The 19,784-nt window shown below is 49.8% G+C and overlaps 1 protein-coding gene across 2 annotated transcripts in view; it reads right to left on the reverse strand.

Moving 5' to 3' along the window:
• The window catches only part of GALNT18 (polypeptide N-acetylgalactosaminyltransferase 18), a 353,532-nt gene that overhangs the window by 176,221 nt on the left and 157,527 nt on the right, over positions 1-19,784 (reverse strand). For both annotated transcript variants that reach the window (XM_030332733.1, XM_030332732.1), the window contains exon 2: positions 749-941. In XM_030332733.1, the coding sequence (XP_030188593.1) occupies positions 749-941 (193 nt within the window). The remainder of the gene's footprint in view (positions 1-748; positions 942-19,784) is intronic.

Here is a 19,784-nt window from a genome sequence, read left to right on the forward strand (position 1 = left end):
TCCTTGGGCCAGGGAAAAACCATACTCAATTTACAGTACACAGTAGGTGCTCAATAAATGTCTGTGGAACTGAACTGAACTTTCCTCCCTAGAAAAACATAGCCTCCAAACCCAGCAGCAAGATTTTTCCTAAAAACCCCAGATACAAGCTCACTGTGGTTTGCAACTTTAAGAAAATTTTAAAAATAAGGAGAAAGAGGGGAAAAGAAGGCATGGGGGGGGGAGCTCACAAAAGTTAATGAGATTTTCTCAGCTGTGGTACGTGCCCACACTTTTAATAATTAGGAGTAATAAAAACTCTAACTGAACCTTAAAGGAATGTCTTCTGTGACAAAGAGAGAAGTCAAGACAGACTTCTGCGTCGGGCATAATGACTTGTTAGCCCTGGAAGATGGATAGACTTTAAAATACTAATTTATAGGAAAAAAATAATTGTTCATAAAAATGCAACTAATTGGGTTAAAATGACTTATTAACAAGAATACTGGATGATTCTAAAGCCCATAGGGAGTAAATTAGGTTATTAATCCTCAACGCCTCATGAAAGAAGCTTCCCCTGCTTAGCAGATGGAGAAACTGAGGCTGAGGGAGGGGGAGAGTGAGTTGCCAATGGAGGCTGAGGGCACAGACCCTGCGGGAGAGGGACCCAGGAGCCCCAAGGCCCTGTCCTGACTCTATCCCCAGCACTGTGGCGACCCCGTCTCCCCACAGGCAGGTCAAAAAGGGCCCAGCCACTGACTCTGCTCACCCACTGGGTCTGAGGTCAGGCAGAGGCCGGTCGAGGGGCAGACGGTCACTGAGGTAGGCGTTGTAGCCGTAGTACTGGAACTGCTTCAGGGCCATGCGCCGGCCTTCAGGGCTGAGCTCCTGGCCCCAGTGTGCAAACAGAGAGGAGTCTGTGAAGGGCTCAGCCTCTGCCTCCTCGGGCTTGGCGGGAGCCTCTGGAGAAAGAAGGGACAAGGAGACAGTGGGTCAGAGTGCACCCCTGCAAATGCCATGACAACCCCTTTCCCTTCCTCACCATCACCTTGCATACAACAATCTTATCCCCGTATTTGGGAGCTGTGGGGAGGACAGACTGCAATCGTCATGCTTCCCCAAACTCATTTATCCACCCATTCATCCATTCATTCATCCAACAACCACTAGGCACAAGGGATACAGAAATACATCCTACAGGGTCTACCGAGAAGCTGAGGGATGTGATCCAGATGCCCCATGGCTTCAAGTGAGAACTCCCTCCTTTCCAGTCGGCCTCCCCACCAGAGATTCTAGCCTTAGCCCTCAAAGTGGGTTTCCACTTCTCTTTCCCAAGATTGCACCCCCACTCCCTGCTGGTCCTGGGCTGGCCCCACACCCAGGCCCTCCAGCTGAGGTTCTGCTCCCCTTTCCAGCTCTTGCCAGCCCACCTCCCTGTCCGCTGTCTGGTCTGATATGAGTTGCCTGGCCCCACCAAGCACCATTCACGTGGCTCCAAAGACCTCCAGCCAGACTGCCTCCTGCTGCTTCCAGCCTGTGCCTACCAAATAGGGAATCACTGGCACAGAGGACAGCCCAAAAAATCTCCAGTCACCCATGCATTGTTGGCACTGCTCATTGGACCCCTGGTAGACTTTGTAGGGGCAGCCCCCACACTAGGATAAGGAGAGCCCATGGTTTCCCTGGAACTTTCTAAGAAAATGAAGAGGACATTATTACCTATAAGAGCAGAAGCTTTGGATTCACACCGATATGGATTCAAAGAAATTCCCGCTGCACCATTCACTGGCTACATGGCCTCAAGCAAACACTCAATGTCTCTGTACCTCGACTGCCCCATTTGTAATGCAGGCATACTAATATCTACCCGTGTCCGTCCCCACAGGATCTGAGAGGATTACATACAATAAAGTATATACAGCACTTCGGCCAGCATATGTCTCAGAAAAAGTACACAATAATTGGTAACCAGTGTAACACATAGCAAGGGGAGCCTGGCAGGGCATTTAAATCTTTCTTTTATGGGGGCAAAAGGTAGGTCTTTCCACGACATAGGCTGGTGGGTCAAGACTTGGGAATTTATTCTAAGGGTCATTTAGTCAAGGTCAGATATCAGAGCAATTGGACAGAGATGCCAAGCCCACTGGACAATGCCCTCCATGCTCATAAACATGGTATAAGTGAGAGATGGTGCTGGGAGTCTGGAAACGAGACAGAGACCAGAAGGAAGCAGAAATAGGTTGGGGACAGAAGAGGCAGGCCTGGGATACTTACTAATGACCTGTCAGCCATCCAGGCAGGCTTGGGACTTTTGCCAATGCCCCCTCAGCCATCTGTATGAAGCCAGTAGGTGTATGAAACACCTCTGTTGGATAACTTAAAGGCACAGGCTGGGCACAGGTGAAGGTCTAAGAATGCAGAGTCTTCGAGGTTGAGGAGCTCAGAGCTGCAGACCACAGTTCTTACTATCACCGCCTCTTGGGGGGAAAGCTCAGACATACCCCAAACCAGAGGTACATGAATCTCCTGGGATAACCATCATGGCTAGTCCCCACTGAGTGCTTTCCATGAGTCAGGCTCTGCTGTGAACGTTTTTGCCACATCAACTCATCGCGCCCTGCGTGGTGGGAACTATTATTGTTTCGACTTCACAGGTAATGAAAGTGAGGCCTGGGGAGGATGAGAAACTTGCCCTGATTCACTCACAAGGAGGCAAAGTAGTGGAGGGTCAGTCCTGAGAAGTCTGTCTCTCTAGTCGGTGGTCCTAACTGCTACACCATACACCTTCTACGTGGCAATGGGCCGGGACACGCATGCGTTCCAAAGACAAATGTGGCACGCCAATTTTCCTTCAAGACACGGAAGGAAACTCAGGTACCCAAAGCAGATTAGGATCTAATAAGGAGTAAAATGTGAACTGCGTGTGCATTTCTGTGACAGAGCAAGCGTTTTTAGTACTTGTGGTGGCCACTGCAAGTTCCATGCCAGAACTCAGGGCCCACTTGCTCTCCCCTACAAGGCATAAGTGAAGGGAAGCACAGGGTCTACATGATCGATCGTCAAGGTCCTCGCCATCCCTAAAAAGATGTAAGACTCGTTCATGTGGAATGTTGGGGTAGTAAAAACCTAAACCAGTGAGCCAACTGAATCATATGATATTTAAAAGAAATGGAGTTTTACTGCTCTCACATACCTAAATGGATATTACCAAGTAAAATGAGATCAGTTAATGAAAAAATTATGATTCACAATTAGACCTGCATTGCATAAAAATGTATTATAAACATATTAAAGTCCTCGGTTCCACCACACGCCCCTGTCTTTTTGCTCGGCATGGGTATAAACCACAACGAACTGGAGAGCAGTGGGTCTCGAATGATAAGCCGGTGGGGGGGGGGCACGGCAGCAGCAAGAAGTCCTCTTCGTTGAATTCCTGCCCAGAGCCAAGCACCGTCTTTACCATGTCTTTACCCAAGGTGATCTCTGTCTTGCTCATGGGTGTGCCCTCCACGAGGGCAGGCTGACATCTGTCTTATTCCCTGCTGCGCCCCCAGCATGGCACACAGCTCTTTCGAGGGGCTCAAGATACCATTTTAAAATAAGTTAGTTGAGGTGCCTGACTGGCTCAGTCGGTTAAGCATCTGACTCTTGGTTTCAGCTAGGGTCATGATCTGATGGTTTGTGAGTTCAAGCCCTGCATCGGGCTCTGAGCTGACAGTGCAGAGTCTGCTTGGGAGTCTCTCCGCCTACCCCCACCCCCCCGCCCCACCCCCTGCCCTTCCACCACTCTCTCTCAAAATATAAATAAATGAAACTTTTTAAATATTTTTTTTAACGTTTATTTATTTTTGAGACAGAGAGAGACAGAGCATGAATGGGGGAAGGTCAGAGAGAGGGAGACACAGAATCTGAAACAGGCTCCAGGCTCTGAGCTGTCAGCACAGAGCCTGACACGGGGCTTGAACTCACAGACCGTGAGATCATGACCTGAGCCGAAGTCAGCCGCTTAACCGACTGAGCCACCCAGGCGCCCCAAAACTTTTTAAAAGATAGAATAAGTTTGTTGAACAGTAGCCTGTAGGGTTAGTTATTCGTTCGACATGAGGAAACCAAAGATGAAAAGGTGAAATGACCAATCCAAGGTCATCCAGTTGGTCAGGGGCATTGAAGAAGGTCTGGCTCCCTCCAAACCTCACTTTCTTCCCTCTATATCACGAATTACAAACTACAGTCTGAGGGCCAAAGCTGACACACCACCTATTCTGTAAATAATGCTTTGTTGGAACACAGTCTCATCCATGTGCTTACATATTATCTACGGCTGCTTTAGAGCTACAAGGGCAGAGTTGAGTACATGCAACAGAGCCCATGTGGCCTAAAAAGTCGAAAATTCTCAACTATCTTGTCCCTCAAGAAAATGTGTGCTCTACATCTTATACCAGACATCCAAAGACTGGTTAAGGGTACTGGTTGCTGGGTGGCTCAGTTGGTTGAATGTCTGACTCTTGATTTCAGCTCAGGTCATGATCCCAGGATCGTAGGATCGAGCCTCTAAAAATTGGGCTCCATGCTGAGTGTGGAACCTATTTAAGATTCTCTCTCTCTCTCTCTCTCTCTCTCTCTCTCTCCCTCTCTCTCTGTCTTTCTCTCTGTTTCTCTGTCTCTCTCCCCCCCCACCACCTGTCTCCCCCACTTATGCCCACTCTCGCTCTCAAATTAAAAAAAAAAAAAGTAGTGTCAGAATCCTGGGGACACTCCAGATCTACCATTTACCAGTTAGACTAGCTTACCTGCACCTTAGTTTCCTCATCCAGAAAGTGTCATTGATCATAACAGTGACCTTTTCATAGGACACGTGTGCATACTCAATGAGATGTTCCATGTAAGGAGCTTAGCACAGTGCCTGGCACATGATAAATGTTAGCTCCATAAAGGTTAGCTACTAAGGAACCACAAAGCGCCATGGCCCCACTAGGGTGCTTTTCTGACAACACCTCGAGTTCAGATGGGGGAGATAAATGGCCCTGCCCTGAGGTCCCCAGCTCTGAAAGATGTAGTTACTGTCTAGGCCCCAGGTGAAGCGTTTCCATGTCCACTGACAAGTGGCCTGCCCTTAACTGGTCCTAGACCCAACTCCTTTATCTTTCCAGTAAGAAAACAGTCCTACACGGTCCTCAGCAAAGGAGGACCATCTTTGACATGGGCAAGGAGGCTTCAAGGAGGTGCCCAGGTTAGGACCAGGGTCCGGGGCATCTGGACACATCTGGTGATGGGCCAGACCAAGGGCTGTCTGTCAGCCCAGAATGCTCCTCTTAGGAGCAGACTTGGGCTATACTGGAGTATAACATTTCCTACTGGGGTCTAGACCTCCTTGGGCACACCTGACCAACTGAGGGGTGACTCAGAAGAAGTATATATCCAGACAGCTGAGAGCTCCCCAAGGGGAGCTCATTCAAGGCAGAGACTCAGTGGGGCACAGTGAACTCAGCCTGGTGGCAGAGCCAGAGTTTAGAGGGTTCTGAGTACAGCACAAACTCTGTAATCCCAGTTCATTCCTCTCCCAGTGCTGGTGCTTGTCTGGGTCCTAGGGAGAGGGGGCTGACAGGGAACACATAGGCCATTTCCTCAGACAGCCACACATAGGACCCGATAGGCACCCGTGTAACTCAGAGGCAGGGAGACATTCTCCCACCTTCCTGCACTATGAGCTCTGTGGCATGGGCAGGAGGGGAGCCCCCTACAGGGCATGAGCAGACCCACAGGCTGGGGGAAACACTACCATGCTATACGCCCTCTCTGCGCAGTACCCTCCAATGGCCAACTATCTCCTCGGCATGAAAGACTGAGTCCCAACTAACACTAACAAGGCCCTACAAGGCTCCCTGGGGTCAAAACCTGAGAGCCTCCAGAGCTCACCCCCTACCACTGCTCCCCTGTCTTCTCTAGTCCAGCCACACCAGCCCCTTGGCCCCTCGCAAGACTCACTCAGCATATCTCACCTCAGGGCCTTTGCTCTTGCACTTCCTTCTATACCCTTACGACTAACCCCCCCCCCCCCACTTCCTTTCCGTCTTTACTCAGAAGTCATTTTCTCAGCAAAGCCTTTTCTAAACATTCAATTTCAGTGTTTCCTCCACACCCACTACAGGACTTTTTCTATTTGTCTTGCTAGTTGTTTGTCTTTCCTGACTCAAATATGAGCTCCACAAAGTCAGGGACTTGCTCCGTTCTCTGAGGAGCCCCCAGTGCTTAGAACAGTGCCTGTTCTAACAGGTGCTCAATGAATATCAGGAAAATGAATGAATGGGGCAGTAGCAATAGGTCAGAAGAGGAGTCAGTAAGCCCCCTATCCACCAGGGACTCCCCAAATCCTCAGAGGGGATTGAAAGGGGACTGGAGTCTTGTGTCAGCAAGCAGGAGTGTGACGCCAGTAAAGGGCAAGCAAATTCTACTTGCGTGCAGTTAATTTCCTACCTAGCTCACTTATGCAAAGCCATTTGAGATTATGCTCTTAGCAGCCTCTTGGGGAGTTCCAAGGAATGTGGTCATTGGTAGACAGACCTCACCCTTTGTCCCAGGACTCTGGTAAATCTCTTATATCAGGGAATTACCTGACAGACCGTGCACAGAGGAATTGCCCCCAAAAACATGGGGAGTAGAGAAATAAGGAAGGAGGGAGGGAAAGCTGTGTTGGTTTCTTCCCTCTTCCTCTTTCTGCTCTCACCTGGAAGAGCTCAGAATTGGAAAGACCACATGAAGACTCCAAAGTCACAGAAACCCTGGTGCAGAGGACAATGAGGTGGTAAGACAGAGTCTTCAGGAAACTAACCTAAGATGCCTTCGGGGAGTGTCTGACCCAAACCGCAAGAGCTTCAGAGAGCCTGAGCTCTCTGAGTCAGGTGTCCCCAACCTTCCCCAAAGTTCCTGTAGACGTGTGGCTGTCAGCCTTCCTCCTGACCTCATCTCCGGCTCAGTCTCTAAGGTGTTTGCTACAGAAATCCCTGCCACCAAACTCAAGGTCACTAATCCCTGCACCTTTTGAAGAGAAAAGGCACATTTGATGGGTCTGTGTAAAGCATGACATTTTTGACACTGAGGAAAAGGGCTGACTTACTCCTCCTTGACATTTCTTAGAGGAACCTGCCTTTCCCTTCGTAGGCCCCCACCACCACCTTGGGGCCCAGGGAACAACCAATCCTTCTCATTCCAAGAATGCTCTCCTTGGCCAGCATCTGGGAACTGCTGTCAGTCAGCTTGATCCCAAGGGGATAAAGGCTGCACCTCTTTCACTGCCGGGCCTTGGGAGTCACTGTCAGCTCTGCCCTAGAGGGCGTCAACTCTTCTTATCAGATAATCAACAAATATTGAAGCAAGTTTATGCTGCGCCAGGCCTATTGCTGGGCATTGGAAATATAAAGACTTCTCAGACTTGGTGCCTATCCCCATGCAGCAGCCAGTCTAGGGAAAAGCCAGACGTATAGAGAATGTGATCAGTGCTCAGCCACTGGGTCACTGAAGACGGAAGGGGGGTGTGCAAGGAAGGCTTCCTAGAGGAGGCAATGCTTGAGTTAGACATGAAGAACAAGTGAGATTCACAAGCTCTCTCTGGGGAAGGGAACCCCAAGGGCAGGACCAACAGGAACAAGGATGCAGAAGCGGGAGAGAGCACAGTGTGGGGCTCAAGGCCTCTGGACAGATGGCTACCCACAGCTGAAACTGGAGAAGAAGAAGCCAAGCTGCTGGGAGCCTCAGTAGGCCTGGGACAGCAGGATGTATGGAAGAACCATAAAGGAAACTGCAGGTCTTACAGGCCAGGATTGGCCACACATAACATTTGGAAATAGCTTATAAACCTACCAGCATGTATGCCAAAGCCCAACATACTAACCATCACCAAAGGTACTGTGCCGAGGGGCAAAGTGCATTATGTGAGGTCCAATGAAGAGGGAACCGCATGCCAATCTAGGGTGTCTACTGCAAACCCTTTGCCCCTGTACACCTTACCCCAGTTCCACTGTCCTGCCCCTGCCAGGTGGTGAGGCCAGGCCATCACAGAGGCTGTGTGATGTAGGGCCTACCCTCCCCATCATAGATAAGAGGAAACTGCAGCCCAGAGACATATCCCCAGCCTACCTCCATGTTGGGAGCGAGACACAATGGCTTGAAGATTGTAGAAACTTCAGGCCCCGGGAGACTTTCAGTTGGTCTGCTCGGGTCCACTGCAGCATTAAACTACTGAAATACTTCCACAGAGCTGGTAAAAAGCTGCTGCCCAGAGTCCCTCCAGGTGGCCTTGCTACCCCTGCCTCCCTGGCTCTTTTCTTGGAATGTTCCAGGTCTCTCCACCAGCCAGCAACCACAGGTGTATGCCTGGTCTGGCCAGCAGTCCCAGGACCTTGCTCCACACTGTGGCCAGCATTCATGCAAAATGGCTAGTGCCTGTGCCCTAGCTGGTTGAGTATGTTTTGACTATCACTTGCTCCAGACCCTTCCTAGGGGGCCCCTGTGAATATGAATTATGGGTTTCCAGAGACCTTTCACTCAGCTCATCTGTTTCTCCATGTGAATGCCCAGTTCTCATTGTGCATGACCTGTTTTCCAGAAAGTTCTACCAGTGATCACCTGGGGCATCGGGAAATGCCACCTTATGGTCTCAGATATGCCCCATGTGCAGCCCACTAATGAGAACGGAGAATTACAGATACATGTCCTGACAGCCTCTATGCTAATTCACAGAGACAGGAGGGAAGTGGGGCAGGAAAGCAGCTTGCGAGGCTCTGAGCAATTAAAGCAACAAAAGCCGCAGCTCTGAGGGTCGTGCACGGGTGCACCCGCCAGGCACGAGGGCACATCTGGAGACTCTGCCAAGGCTCTTGTGGCTCGTGCAGCCCCTGATGCTGGAAACAGGAAGGATACCTGCGCAAGAGCGGCTGCTTCGGTGAGCAGCCCAAACGAGGACCTGCCCCGCGGCTTTTGCTCCGCACAATGGAGCGGCAAGAAAATGGGTTTGGGCGTGAAATAAACATCGTAATGCTGCCCAGCCCATCCGCTTCTGACTGCCTGTCCTCTCCAGGCCCCCATTCCAGGCCACCCCGTCTTCTGAAGCGGAGCCATTTAGCGGCCTCCCGCTGTGCACGTTAGTGAGGGGCCGCTAGCAATTTGGAGAAGCTGCAGGAGAGGCTCTGGCCCAGACGTCCCCTGAGCAGGAACCCAAGACCATCTCGGCTCTCGGATTTTCGGATGAATCCTAAACTAGCAATCGAAGGGGACACACTGCACAGTTTCCGCTGGAGGACAAAGTGATTTGGGGCTCCCACCTCAGGACTGGGCGGCAGTACAGGTCAAGCTCTGCCGAGCGGACAGAGAGAGGCACCCGGGACTCAGCTCCCATCACTTAGCACCCCTGGCCCGTGGCCCATGTTCAGCCATGTGCTCTTTGGAAGGGGCAGCTTTGCTTCTGGTGCCTCAGTTTGGGCACCTCTAGGAAAGCAGGGGAGCCTTCTTGTTTCTTGTGGGTTTACTCACTTTACTATACATTCATTCCTATTTCAGGCCGAGTTCAGAAGGCTTTGAGGGTGTGTAAGGAGGGGGCCTTTGCTTCTGCCCTGCAGCCAGTCCTATAGCCACTGCTATTTCTGTTTCCGCCCTCAGGCCAGGCTCAAAGCCAAAGCTTGGGGTGTTTGGTGATACGATCCAGAATGCAGTGATGAGGAGGCAGCGGGAAGTGGGACAGACAGGCAAAGCCCGGGTCCCAGGTGACTGCCTGCGGTGGGCACCAGAACCTGTGTATAAGGTCTCTCCAGGGGACAGACCCAGATGGACCTGTCTCCTGGTCCTCCTCCCGGTATGTTCTGGGGCCCCCTTCTCCCCAGTCCTGGGGTTGTTATTCACTCTCTCGGACAAGACTGTCAGCCTGGCCCCTCGAGCCCCATCCCCTTCTCCTGTGAAATGGGGACAGCCTGTCAAGCTGCTATGTAGAATCACAGTGAAGTCAGCTTTTGGAAGCATGAAGGCTAAGCATTAAATAATGGAGGGGGCATTGCTCACTATCCCAGATAAGAATTCTTAAAGGATATTTCCTTTCCTTCCACTCCATTGACTCATTTTTTTCCCACATCTTTACTGGGGGGTAATTTATAGAACACAAAATTCACCCACCTCAAATGTACAATTCAATGATTTTTAGAAAGATTTTCTTTTACCCTTGAGATGCTTTGCTGCATGTTTTATTTGGGGCTAAAAAGAAAAGGGCAACTGGATATCCAGAAATGTGCACTTCCCTTGTCGGCTTTCAGGAAACTCCTGCCTGCTGGCTTCCCGCTGGTGAGAAGTCACCATTATTCCTACTAAAGAGCCTCGCTCTTGGGCCTTGCCAGAGCAGCTCAGGCTGTTTCCATCAAGGCCCGCCATCCGGGTACTACTGCTGAGGTCGGCTTCGCTTCACCACACAGGGAGGGATTTAACCCTGAACTGACACCCTGTGCTGTCTCCACAGCCTGGGATACGTGTCTCCCCTCCCTCTCCTTCCAACACCCAGCTCTGAGGTTCAAAGCCAGCCTCTGTGCCCAGTCCCAGCCACAGGGAAGCACAGAGAGCTTGTGGGAAGTAGAGGCAGGAGGCCTCAGCCTACCCTCAACTCCCACACTGGACAAATCTGCTACACTGTGGGTCCCCTTTCTCTCCTGTAAGATGGACCCAGTGTTTGGGTTTTATTTGGGAGAAAAAGGAGAACTTTAAGCCCATCATCGTGGTGCTTTTCTTATCCTCGAAATGTCAAGACAGTGTGCCTCTTCTTGGGCTCCCAAGGGAAAATTCTCAGACTTTTTAAAACACCCTTTGATATGCTAAGAGTCCTAATAATAAGGAAATAAAGTATTCTGCATAAGGTATTTCCCCTCTTCCGTGCTTCTGGAGGTGCATTAGAACATGAGCTAAAGGTCTTTTGCCAGCAGCCCGCACAATTAGGCTTTCTCTCCCAGGGATCCTCAGAACTGCTAAGAGAAAGAAGTGGAATCTGACAAGAAAAAGCTTGGGGCTAATCAAAAGAAAGGAGCCCTGACAGTCTCAAGTCTGACACCATTAAATCCTCTGCGCAATGACTTTATTCATCGTGGCAAAGGCAAATCCGGGAGAGCTTCCTCTGACACCCAACGGGTGTTGTGGGGAAAGAGAGAGACTTCTACAGAACGTCTCATAACAAGGCAGGGCCAAGGCCTGTCTGCAAGGGTGGCTTCCTGTAGGGGCTCTGGACTCAGCTCTGCCCTTGACTATCTGGGTGACCTCCGTCCAGCTCTTGAAACTTTCTGAGCCTGAGCTTGCTCATCTGTCTAATGGGGATAATGTTATCTACCTCTAGATCACTGTAAAGATTAAGTGTGGCAGTGAAGGTCAGTAAAGTGTTTAGCAAACCTTCAGATGCCTGGTAAGCAGATTCATTTCCTGTTGTCAGGATGGCTGAGTGGTCTAAGGAACTGCATTCCGGATTAGTTTGCTAGTGCTGCTATAACAAATGATCACAAATTTTTCTCTAAGATAAAATCAGGGTGTTGACAAGGCTGCTTTCCTTTCTGAATGTTCTAAAGGAGAATCCATTTCCCTGGATCCCTGAATCTTTGAATCCTTTCCAGCTTCTAGTGGCTGCCTGTATTCCTTGGCCCAAGGCCCTCTTACTTGATGGCCATTGCCAACATGAGTGGCTTCAGTCCTTTTCACACGGCATCACCCTGACTTTCTCTTCTGATCCCCTTTCCACTTCTAAGGACTCTGAGATGACACTGGACCCACTTGGATAATCTAGGATGCTCTCCCTATTTTGAAGTCAGTGTATTAACAACCTCAATTCCATCTGCAACCTCAATTCCCCACTGCCATGTAAGGTAACAGATTCACAGATTCCAGAGATTGTCACGTGCACACCTTTTGAGGGGGGGGATGGTTGTTATTCTGCTTACCCCAATAAGAGCTCCATCATTGCGGGTTTTGCCATCAATAGAAAGGAGATTCCGATACTTTGCCCTCAGGGTTGTAGGGAGGCAAAGGAATGACAACTAACATTTGTTGAGCATCAACCATGTGCTAGCGCTGACCTCAGCGCAGCGCTCTCTCACCCCTGACATTCCAGTGAGACTGCATGCAGGGATATGACAGGTGCTATCAGGGCAGGACTGACAGCCAGGTTCTCCAAAGGAGCAGGTGCACATGAGGGTAGCCGGTGGCCATGAACTGTGCAGGGGCGTCATCCCTGACCTTGAAGCCAGCATGGCCCTGCCTCCCTCATACACCAGCTAATGGACAACAAAGGACAGCCCCAGACAGCACAAGGCAGGCACTGAGGCAATCACCGTTCTGCCTCTGTCTCTTTCCGCTGGCTCTGATTGAACTATCCTGGTTTCCAACTGGCCCCTGATCACTGGTCTTGCCTCCCACTGCTGTGCTTTGGACTAGGAATTGGCATTTGGCTACCCCCAAATTCTGCCTTTCAAAACCCCCTAAAGTTGCAGGTCTGTTGTGTTTGTGTGTGTGTGGAGGGGGGTGGTTCTCATCTGAGAATCTGATGAAGACTGTGACCACTCCCCAGAAAATACATACTGACACATGCACAGAATAATCTGCTTTCAATTTCATGGGAGTCCTGGATGGCAATATGATGTAAAGCAGGGGTTGACAAACTTTTTTCTGTAAAGGACCAGCAATAAATAGTTTAGGCTTGCAGGTCAGGTGGTCTCAGTCTCCACCACTCAACTCTGCTGTTGCAGGGAGAAAGCAGCACTGGGCACCACGTAAATGAGTGGATGTAGCTGTGTTCCAAGATAACTGTTTATAAAAGCAGGCAGCAGGTCAGATTTGGCCTGTGGACTGCAGTTTGCCAAACCCTGGGGTAGTGGTAGCAAAGCCACCATGGCTCCTGGCTGCCCCACCTACTGGATGGATGGGTCTTAACTGCTCTGAGCCTCTGTTTCCTCACTTGGAAATGAGGATAACAATACTGCTTCATACGGTTGTAGTGAGGAAAGTAGGAATAAATCTGTGTCAAGCACTCAGAACAGTGCCTAGCACCTAGTAAGCTGGGTGGTGTCAGCTAGGCTCTGTCTGCTGGCCAAGAGCTTCTGCCTCCAGGAAGCTGGCTTTGATATGCCTCTCTAGCTCCTCTGAGCCCCTGGTATCTGCCTCATGGGTCACAACCCTAGCCCACCTGGCTGGGGCTGAGTGAGGCCTCATTCAGCCCCGGCTGGGAAAGACAGAAGGCAGTTATGGTCTGGGATGTTCAAGTCCCTGCAAACTGGACGCTGGGCAAAGCTGGGGATAGAGAAATCAGACCCCATGTGTTGGGAGGGGCTGGCAATGGCTAGAGAAGGCAGCCCAGACAAGTGGGCTAGGATTCAGGAAGATGGCAAGTCCTAGCAAACAACTACAGAATGATCTGGGGGCGGTCTAGGGAGAAGCACCATTATTTCTCTCTGGTCTGACGTGTCAGGCAAGGAACGGGAATTCGTCTGACTCTGGGAGGCCATTCCAGATACTGTATGATGGCCTCCCACAACCAGACAGATCCCACACCTTCTCTAGTGCCCTGCCCTGCCCGTCCTGCACAGGCTGGGGTCTGGGCCTAGGTGTGGCTGAGCTCACCACTGAGAGGGCCGGGCAGGTAGGGGCAGCCGGAGCTCAGCATGTGCGCACACACTCATGGAAATGGAAGTGGACGTGATTAGAAATTATGCAGAATGAAAGCTTCCATTAAAGGTCCGAGTCTTTATGCTCCAAGCCAACCATATAAAGCACATGTGAAAAACTCACTTTAAGGAGTGACAAATGTGTGTATCTTAGGAACCAGGATTTATAGGTGCCATTATGTGCTACTTTAAAACAACCCTTTAAACCTAGGATTCTGCCTAGGAGATATAATGAACTCTGAAGCACATACCATCATTTTTTTTTTCCTGAGAGTTGACAGCCTGGAGCCGAGCACCCGGACTTCTAAATATACACCTCACTGTTCACACATAAAACACAGTGTTTCCACACATCAATTTCTTGGAATGAACTAGCTGGCTGACCCTGATGATGTTAAAGTGGCATGCTTCTCCTGTAGCGATGGGAATAGCTGGGCTCGGCAGGGAGGAAATGGGGCTCTTTGTGCCAGGACGGCCCGGATCAGCCCAACCAGCCGGATGCCTGCATAGCTGTGCCTCCTAGGTTCTGGGATGGGTCGCACAGAGGTCCTTGCCTTGGGGAACCTGCAGTGGGAAGGAAGCCGGGAAGAGTGCACATACCTCCCTCCATAATATTACTCTACTCTTTTCTCTCTAGTCTCAGCCTCTCCACAGAAGCCTGCAGGCTTGCAGTCTTTCTTCTGGTCTTAGACCAGCAGGCCACATGCTGGAATGCAGTGGCTCGCAAATGTTAGTGAGCATCAGACACATCCACAGGGCTTGTTAAACCACAAGATCATCATGGGGCCCCCACCCTAGGACTTTCTAAAGCAGCAGGTTTGTGTGGGGTAGAACCTGAAAATATACGTTTCTAACAGATTCCCAGGGGATGCTGAGGCTGCTGGTTGGGGGGGATGGGGCACGGTTCTCTAAGAACCGGGCTGTAGAGGTGACTGGAGTCCCAGGCTTTCTTATGGTCTGGCTCTGTGGCTCATGCCCTCCGTGAATGGGCAAGCCCCGCCCCCTTCTCTTTAGGCCTCAGCTTTCTCCTGGGCAAATGCGAGGGGGGTGGGACAAGATGATCTCGAGTCTTAAAATTCTAGGGTGCTTCAGGTGGCAGATTCTAGCTCACACAGGGACTGGAAGCTTCCACTTAGAATGGTCAAGGGAACACTTCTACCTCTAGTTCAACTCTGTTGTCTTATAAATCAAGTCCAGAGAGGTTAAATGACTTGCCCGAGGTCACAATGATAGGCAGCAGCTGATTCTTAGACTGGAAAAGGAGGCAAAACCCCTGAATGCCCTCATTCCCTGCTCAGTGCTCCCTCTAACACCCATGAGGATTCTGCCAAATAGCTCTGGGAAAAGGCAACTTGCTGGACAACCAAGTATTTCCAGCATGTTGGAGGCAGCCAAGGCCTACAGCCTGAGGCTTGGGCAAACCAGTGAACCCCCCCTACAGAGACCCCTCACCAACGCTGGTGCCTGGATCCAGACCTACAGAAGCACCTGGAACCCATATGTCAGGCGAGCAAAAAGCTAAGAGGTGCTCTGCAGGTGTGGAGGGAGAGGATATTAATCACAAGATCCAGGGATTATTAAACCAGGCTTCCAGAGGAGGACAGTGTTCCTGGTTTGCTCAGTTATCACTGGCTGTATCCTCACATGCGGGCACACACACAGCTATACACACACACACACACACACACACACACACACACACACACACACACAGTCACAGAAGGTCACAGCAGCCCACAAGGCCTATCCTGAAAACAGATTCCTCTAGTCCTAAGGGGCCGCTCACCACATATAGCAAGACCATTAAAAATAATGTCATTTCAAAGACAAGAGAACACTTGTAAAAACAAACTTTCCAGAAGAAATATTATGGGGCTCCACTCTGGTTAAATAGCCTCTATCTGAATCCTTAATTGCAATTTACAGTGGAGAGGGATCTGAGAAGCTAGGGCGTTGTGGGGCTCGGTCTGCTCACAGGCTCCTGGGTGCCCGGGCTTCGGAGGTCCCCGGGCTGTGTGCCCCATCACTCCTAGCAGCTGTTGGCTCGCCGGACATCTTTTTGTTACCATCCTCGGCCATAAATCTGCCAGCCCTGGCGGCTGTGCCTGTATTTCAATGAAGAGAAGTGGATTTGTCCTTCGAAAAAGTTAACATGTCAGCCCTCCCAAACCCCAGCTCCTGCAGGACCCAGAAAGGCTTTGAATCCATGTCAAAGAAGCCATCAAAGGAAATAGGCCATTTTCAAACAAAATCCATTTCTCGAGCATGACGGTAAAAATATTTATCACATGAAAGATGTGAAACCTTTATGATGTCTCAATGCTCTGTATTATGAATGCAGCATGTGTCCAGTGGAATGTGTGCAAAAAAAAAAAAAGTCAGTCTATGATTCTGATAGCGGGAAAAATTAGTCCTTTCCATCTGGCAAATTGTTAATTTATCAACCCAGTTGTGCTGTATGGGCGCAAGAGGCAAAGGAAAGAGGTGAGCTCGGCATTCAGCCAGACCAAATAAGCAAAGACTCTGGACAAAGAAACTCAGCATGTCCAGGGCACAGGGAATAGGGGTCCCATGCTTATTTGGTTCTGTCAGCCATGGCTTTGGATAGCATCCACACTCACACCTCATGCACAAGGTCAGACAAGGCCACTTCAGTGGGTCTCAGGATGACCCACAGGGTCTGAAATCTCTTCAGGGCACTTCATAATCAGGAGTGTTTGCCCTACTGAGGGATTTTCAAAATGCAAGATAAAGCTCGTTCCTATGCCCCAGAAAGGATCATGAGGGGGCAAGGCAGCCTTCCTGGAAGACCCAAGTCTCCCAGGCTCAGATCTGAGGGTGAGAATTCTGCTCAGAGACTGTATGGCCCTGAAGTTCCACCTCAGTGCCATGCCTCGAGGTTGGTGGGTGACCAGAGAGGGCACTCAGATGCACAGCCTCTCATGGGCTCATGAGTATGTCCTTCTCTTCAGAAAAGAAATGCCCTTAGTTCTAATGCCCTTTCTTCTGGGTGGGTGGCTCAAACAGAAGCTCCCTGGCAGGTACTAACACACTGGAAAAGATACATTAGCTTACCCTACCTTTTCTGAGTACCCACAGAGAGGCGAAAATTAAACTATGCATTTGGAGTTATGAATGAAAGCTAATTCACTTATTCAACTAATTATGTATCAAGATGCAGCTGTGCAGAGAGACAACCAACCTAGATAGGTGAAGCATAAGAATCCTGAGCCACACTGCCAGAGTCTGGAACGTAGTTTCCCCACTTACGAGCTGTGTGACCTCGTGCAAATCACTTAACCTCTCTGCACCTCAGCTGCCTAATGTAGAAAATCAGGGACAATCATAATATCTGCCTCTTTGTGGGGCTATTATGAGGACTGAGTAAATTAATAACAAAATCTCCTGCATTCTATGTCCTACATAATCATTGGCAATTGCTACTATTGTTACGGGTCAGATACTCTGATGAGTGTTAGGGATAAAATTGTAAACAGAAGTAGTTGGGGGGGGGGGGGAGTTGTTGAGGTGGCTGCTTATCACTTCTGTGTCTTCCCCACCAGTGTCTGCTTCACAGGGTAACTGAGAACACAAGGCTCCTATATCCTCCCTAAAAGGAAGGAGGGGACCCAGAGCCCCCCAGGACCCTAGGATGAAGGGCTTTGGGATCCCCAAGAAATGTCTGTCTCTGCTCCTGGCTCTCTACCCCAGTCCTGCTAAGGTCAGGGGAGGAAGAAAAATCAGGAAAGTCACGTTGCATAGTGCAGCTTAGTGCCATAATGTGAGGGCCTCTGCATACAGACAGATTACCCCTTGGCTGGGGAGTTGGGTGAACAGGTAGCAACTTCTCCTGCCAGGCTGGTCACACTGTGAAAACCAGGTCAAGGAAATAAAGATTCCCACCCTACAGGGAAGTTAGTCTGTAGGGAAACACCAAAGATTCCTACAGCTTGGAGTCTGGCCCTCCAGGCTGCCCTCTACTCCTGAGAGTCATAACCCAGTGGCCATGACATGTTGGAAATCACAGAAACCAAGGCATCCCAGAGCATGAGACTGAGCAGGGAGTAATCAAGGGGAGGCCTCTAGACTCCCTCACATACCCATGTCTCTCTCCTTGTACAAGATATACCATGGTTAGCTCCCTGGACCATGGACTTGGGCAAGGTCAGTCCCATGTTATCTCCTCACCTCTGCCAGGGCCTGGTAGGAGGAATGTTACGGCTGCCCGTGTGCCTGGTGCTGGGCTCTCCCGGGGGAGGGGTGCGCCCTGCCCAGCAGCCCTGCCTTCCTGAGCCCTCATCTCCCTGCATGGTCACCAGCTCACCACAGAGCCCAGTGGTCAGAAGGTTCCCAAATAGATGTGAGGTCAAGTCAGAGGCTGAAAGAACCGCAGAGCACATCCATCCAGACCAGCTCTTGGTCTCTCCCGATCCTAACTCATAGTAAGAACCATTTGTCACGTCACGCTAGGACACACAGGCAGATATACATAAGGGAAACCACAGTTCATAAAACTGTCTGTAGCCTTACCATGTGTGACTAGTTCTGCCATGTTCTATTTTATTCTATGATATTCTATCAAGAAGGAATGCTGGTCATGACCTACAAAATTGATTCCATGACCTACTAATGGGTTGGGACCGACATTGTGAAAAACACTGATCTAGGTCAATGGATTGCAACCTTTTATAAATCAATGCCCCCTTTTCATAAGCATTAAAATCCCAACCCTCCTTTCATACTACTTGAAATTTGAAATAAAATAATTAAATATCCAAACTGAAAACAAATAAAAGCAATGGGCATTTGAAATATACTTTTTCAAAGTATAAATGCCATCTAACCCAACTGTCCAAGATCTTGATATAGACGTCCCCCACAGATGGAGAAAAGGTGCTCACCACTGAAAATAGGTAGGACAATGGCTTTTGTGGGACCCCTAGGGGAGAGTGGACCATGATTGGGGGTGTGGGAGGTCTGAAGTCCCCCTCTCCCCCTTTCCCACAGCAGCTATGATTTAGTCCATTTATATACTAGATATAGTATATAAACCCTTTAAAGGAAGGGTCAGTGGCTCAATAAAAAATGATTTAAACCCCACAAGCTGGTGAGTTCATCTATGTCATCTCCCAGGGGACAGAATGAGGCCAAGTCATTCATTCCATCAGGAAGGTTCAGAGACTTACTGAAGATGACACAGAAAGACAAAATTGGGGCAGAAGTGAGAGTGAGAGGGACACAGGACAGAAGGTAAGACCTGGGTAGTATTCCCCAGCCTTCAAACTATTCCCAAAAGGCCCAGCAATAAGGATACATACAGATCAATGAAGGGGCCCAATTTCTTGATTATGGGTTAGATTTCTAGAAGACTCGGGGTAGAAAAAGTCTCCTCTACTGAAAGTCAGAAGCCTTGCTTAACAGCTACATGTGTCTTTGATTAATAAAAGATAGGAAATAAATTGATCATCTCTGAACAGGAACTGTGTATTTGGAGAAGAGCATCTTCCTAACCTGGGGCCCAGGAGGCAAAAAGCTCTTGATGGAGAGAAGACAGGTATCCCTGTGTGTGCCCACCAGCCATGTATGCTACCTGTATCCATGGTGGGGAAGAGAGGAAGGCTCTGTTGGCTATTTCACTGATACGCAGAAGCCAATGCTGAGTGTCAAGTTTGTGGCTCTGTAGCACCTGCCACATTAAGTGCTGCTGCCCTAAGGGAGATCACCTACCACTTGATAATCAGGGCCGGTCCCAGAACTGCTGGTTCTGGCCATAGCTGCTGCCTTCTGCTCCTTCAGACAGGATTTTCTGACCCAGAGCCAGACAGCAGAGGCCAGAGTATTCTTGGGGGCTCTCAGGAAACTTCTCCCTACACAGCAGAGGCTGCCATGCCAATCTGATGTCCAGACAGAGGCATTTGAAGGGAACCACTCCATGTCCTGGACTGATCCCAGGTACCAGCTGACCATAAATGTCTCCAAGGGTTGGAGTCAGCCCAAGAGATACACCTGCACATGCTCTTACATGCTTACACATGTAGGGCACAGACAGGCACCATCCCTGAGGCTATGGCTTACCCCAAGCTCCCAGCCCTCATGGCACATTAAAGCCATCTGGGAACAAAAAAACAATGAGCC

Source organism: Lynx canadensis, chromosome D1, assembly GCF_007474595.2.
Source record: "Lynx canadensis isolate LIC74 chromosome D1, mLynCan4.pri.v2, whole genome shotgun sequence".
Taxonomy (NCBI): domain Eukaryota; kingdom Metazoa; phylum Chordata; class Mammalia; order Carnivora; family Felidae; genus Lynx; species Lynx canadensis.